At 65.2% G+C, this 4,375-nt stretch overlaps 2 protein-coding genes across 2 annotated transcripts; one reads left to right on the top strand and one right to left on the bottom strand.

Annotated features, from left to right (window-relative positions):
• Positions 1-922: 922 nt before the first annotated feature.
• EMIHUDRAFT_252361 (hypothetical protein) lies at positions 923-1,724 on the bottom strand (the record flags this gene model as incomplete). Its single annotated transcript, XM_005788824.1, has 2 exons — positions 923-1,019; positions 1,160-1,724. Coding segments are annotated over 2 exons (662 nt in total), but the record flags the coding sequence as incomplete, so codon positions are not given.
• A 105-nt stretch (positions 1,725-1,829) lies between these two features.
• EMIHUDRAFT_122524 (hypothetical protein) lies at positions 1,830-3,251 on the top strand (the record flags this gene model as incomplete). Its single annotated transcript, XM_005788823.1, has 1 exon — positions 1,830-3,251. The coding sequence occupies one exon, from the start codon at positions 1,830-1,832 to the stop codon at positions 3,249-3,251; it is 1,422 nt and encodes a 473-aa protein (XP_005788880.1).
• Between the last annotated feature and the right edge of the window lie 1,124 nt (positions 3,252-4,375).

Below are 4,375 nucleotides of genomic sequence, written 5' to 3'. Positions count from 1 at the left end.
AGGAGGAGACATGGGGAGATGTGGGGAGATCTGCACTCTCAGCATCATCTGGCGTGCTCTCGCGTGTCCTCCTCTCGCGCACGCACCGAAGAGATTGCATCTAGAAGTGCGTGTGCAATCTCGCGTGCAATCTCGCGTGTGCGTGTGCAGGCCGTGTGCAGGGGCCGTGGACTCCAAAGCTATGCTTCTTTGGTGCTTGCTTCTTTGGTGCGTCTGCTCACCTCGATCTTGTCCAGCAGCGTGCCGTCAAGCATCGACACCTCGTCAATGACAGAGACGGGGAGATACGGGGAGATATGGGGAGATACGGGGAGAGACGGGGGGAGGCGGGGGGGGACGGGGGGAGACGTGGGGAGATATGGGGAGATATGGAGACGGGGAGAGACGGGGAGAGACGGGGAGAGACGGGGGGAGAGGAGCACCTCATCGATGACAAGCGCCCTGCACGCACGCCACTCGTTCCCTCGCCGGCTGGTTGCGGACCGGATCATGTCGGCCAGCGGCCGCTGTCCGTCGCCGATCCCCGCCCAGTGGTGCAACGTGACGCCGCCGACGGCGCAGGCGGCGATGGCGGTGGTGGCGGTCGCGGCGGTTGTGTCCGCGGGAAGCCGTTTGAGGAGCGACTTGAGAAGGAAGGACTTGCCTGCGGGAGGAGCATGCGGCCGACATCAGGGTTGGAAGGCGGTATGGAGCAGTGTCCAGTGAAGACCGCGGAACAACGTCGCATACAGCGGAGTGCGTGTCCTCTCGAGCGCTGGTCGGAAGACAACAGCTTGGTACTCCGCTTCTAGGCGCGAGATATGGGGAGATATGGGGAGATATGGGGAGGTGTGTGGAGATATGTGGAGATATGTGGAGATATGGGGGAGATGTGGGGAGATATGGGGAGATGGTCGGAAGACAAGAAGGCTTCTAGGGTGACTTGCCCGTGCCGGCGCCGCCCGTGAAGAAGAAGGACTCGCCACGCAACGCCGCCTTGAGCACGGCCTGCTGCTCCTGCATGATGACGGTACGCCAACCTCAGGGCGGGGGTACGGTGTTGTGCAGCGTATGGAGCACCGCGTGAGCACACGGGCTACGAGTACCGTGAGTACAGCCGAGTACGCCGAGTACAGCGGCGTACGTGTCCTCTCGAGCGCTAGCCGGGATACAAGAACACGTGGTCCGCTTCTAGGCTGCCGCTCCTCCGACAGCGCCTGCCTTGTCGACGGCGACAGCACGGGCGACGGCCGCAGCGGCAGCGATCCGGGCGACGGGCGCAGGTCGCGCGCCTTCCTCCGGCTGACGACGGTCGGAGAGGCGAGCGAAGGGGAGGCGGCGACGTTGGCCGCTGCGGGCGTCCGCTTCGCCAGCGGACGCGGCGGAGGGGAGGCGGCGGGCCGCTCGTCGCGCCGTCCCGCCGCTCCGCCCTTGAGAGCGTGCAGCCACTCGGCGAGCCTCGCCGGCTCGGCGTTGGAGAGGAGGATCTGCTTGTGCTGCCGCGCGAGGGTGAGAGTCGCCTTGCCGTCGCGCACGAATCGGGCGAGCAGGGCGACTCCGCCAGCCACCGGCCACTCGTGCTGCTCCTTCTCCTTCGCGCGGTCGCCGACCACGAGGAGCGCCCGGTTCGAGTCGTCGAGGCAGAAGCCGATCGCGGTGCGGCGCATCTGCTGCGTCCTCACCGGCCGCTGGCTCCGCGCGCACAGCGTCTGCACGAGGACATCTACATTGTCAAGCCAGACCATGTCGGTCTGTGGCTCGCTTCGAAGCGAACACAGAAAAGAAAAACTTGTGCGCCTAAGTGCGAAGTTACTCCGACGATGTATGCTTCTGAACGGCGCTTCACTTGAATGGCGTTCGCTTCGGCCGGCCTGCCGCCGCCGGCGCTCAACGCTGCCGCTGCCGAGGGCGCGGCGCGCGGCCGCGACGGCGCGCAAGAGGCCGATGATGGCCAGAGACTCGGCGTGAAGCGCCGCCTCGACGGCGAGCTCGCGAGCGCGCGCGTCAACGACGACGACGCCAAAGAAGGCGACACCATTATGGTGGACGCCGCACAGATGGCCGCTGCGGCGGCCGCCGGCACCGACCGCGGCACGAAGCGCCTGCTGCACGTCGCGCTCGCGGCGCGCGACGGCTCGCACATCCCGGACATCCAGAACACGACGGCGCTCGTCACCGAGATTCGACAGCTTCTGAGGAAGACGCCAGGCTGCGAGGCGCAGCCGGCGAGCGCGATCAGCGTGCCCGTCATCGGCACGTCGCGCGCCATCTGCGTCGCCTTCAGCGGCGAGAGCGAGGCACGCGCCTTCCTCGAGCAGTACGCCGGCGGTGGCGTCCTACAGCTCCCAGCGCCAGACAACATCACCATCACCTTCGCCGCTCTCGACGCCACCGTGTGGGGCAAGCAGGCGGAGGCGCGCGAGACCCAGGCGACCATCGACTCCGACGGCCTCCTCGCCATACGCACGCGCGGCGCCATCAACACCGCGGCCCAGATCGAGCACTTCGCCCCCCTCTTGGAGAAGCACTTCGGCAACGTGGTCTCCATCCAGGAGGGATACCACTCCTTCCTCGGCACGAAGTCGGACGAGAAGGACGGCTCGATCCTCTTCAAGGTGAAGAACGAGAACCTCGTCTGCAACCTCCCTGTCCTGCCCAACGTCTACGCGAGCGGCGATGTCGGCGGACCCCTCCGCCTCGACGTCGGGAGTGTGAAGGTGCTCGGGAACAAGCTTTGCCCATCGTGCCGCGCCTTTGCGACGACGAGCGCCGACATCATCCACGACGCGCAGTGCGGCGCGCAGGCGCTCAAGGAGAGGCGCGCCGCAGCGGCGAACGTCGCCAAGAAGAAGACCTTCGAGAGCCTCATCGTCGACAACAGGGTCGAGGTCGCGCGCGCGGCGGGCAAGGCCAAGGCGATGGCGGTGCGCGACGGGATCGGCTTCTGCCCGGCCTTCAACCAGACCGCCATCCCGTGCAAGACCGCCGCTCGCTGCCGCTACGCGCCGTGCGTCAACTTCGAGGCGCTCCTCCACTCCGCCTTCAAGGACACTATCTACGAGCGCATGCCGAGCGCGGTCAGGCTGGGCACAAGCCGCGGGCGGCGCGGGCGCGGCGGCCGCGGCGGCGGCGGCGGCGGCGGCGAGGTCAAGAGCAACAAGAAGAACTGGGCGAGCGTCGCCCGCGGAGCCGCCCGCTCCTCCTCCGACGGCGGCCCACTCCTCGAGTCCAACGAGCCCTCCCTCTACGAGGGGAGCGACGAGGATTTCTAGGAACGGCCGCCGAGCCCTTCCCGCAGCGCAACCCTAGCAGCGCAGCGGGCAGGGCGGCTCGCGCAGCACGCACGCGAGCGAGCGAGCGAGCGAGCGAGCGAGCGAGCGAGCACACACACACACACACACACACACACACACACACACACACACATGACGCAACGGTATCGAGAGCGCCACCCAAAAGGAGGCGGACAGCCATGGAGGTCACCAAATGGAGGGCGAACGGCACAATACGAAAAGGCAGGGCGAGGCGGATGGAGAAAGAAGTGCCGAGGAGGCCATGGTGGAGGGGAGGGACGGGAGGACGAAAGACCAAGGGCGAGGAGGACGAGCGGCCCGCACAGGCCGCGAGCAGACAGCGCCTGCTGGCCATTTCGAGACATTCGCAAAGAACGCTAGCTACATGGGAGGGCTTCGTGAAGGATGGATTGAAAAACATTCGAACAAAGAAGAGGCGACGGGAGGAACCGGCAGAGGATGCAGTGACGTGACACACACACACACACACACACACACACACACACACACACACACACACACACACACACACACACACACACACACACACACACACACACACACACACACACACACACACACACACACACACACACACACACACACACACCGCTCACCCACGCGCACCGGGCCTTGCACTTTGAATGCCGTGGGGCTCCTGTCGTTAGACGTGGAGACGCGAGGGTTGCCCCCCCTTGCCCCACCACCTCGTGTGTGTGGAGAAGTTTACCTTTTACCTTACCTTACCTTACCTTAAAAAATCCCTCTCTGTGACTGTGTGACTGAGGTGGTACCTTTTGTTAACGACCAGCAGAGCTGCCGCTCAACACTACTAAAATCCGGACGCCCGCGCGCAGCCATCCACCAATCTAAGGGTCGCACACGCTTGCGGTTGCGCGCGCGGCGGCCGCGTCACCTCTCGCTCTCTGACCACCTCTCTCTCTCTCTCTCTCTCTCTCTCTCTCTCTCTCTCTCGCTCTCTCTGTCTCTCTCTCGCGGAAACCAACCCAACCAAAAAAATCTCCCACGGGGGTAAAAGAGGCGTCCTACTCTGCCGCCCCTCACACTTGGTCCCCCTCGGCCTCGGGCCCCCTGAGGAGAAA

This window comes from Emiliania huxleyi, assembly GCF_000372725.1.
Source record: "Emiliania huxleyi CCMP1516 chromosome Unknown EMIHUscaffold_1317, whole genome shotgun sequence".
Lineage (NCBI taxonomy): Eukaryota > Haptophyta > Isochrysidales > Noelaerhabdaceae > Emiliania > Emiliania huxleyi.
Note: the sequence above shows the minus strand (reverse complement) of the source record. Positions and strands in the feature narration are given on the sequence as shown.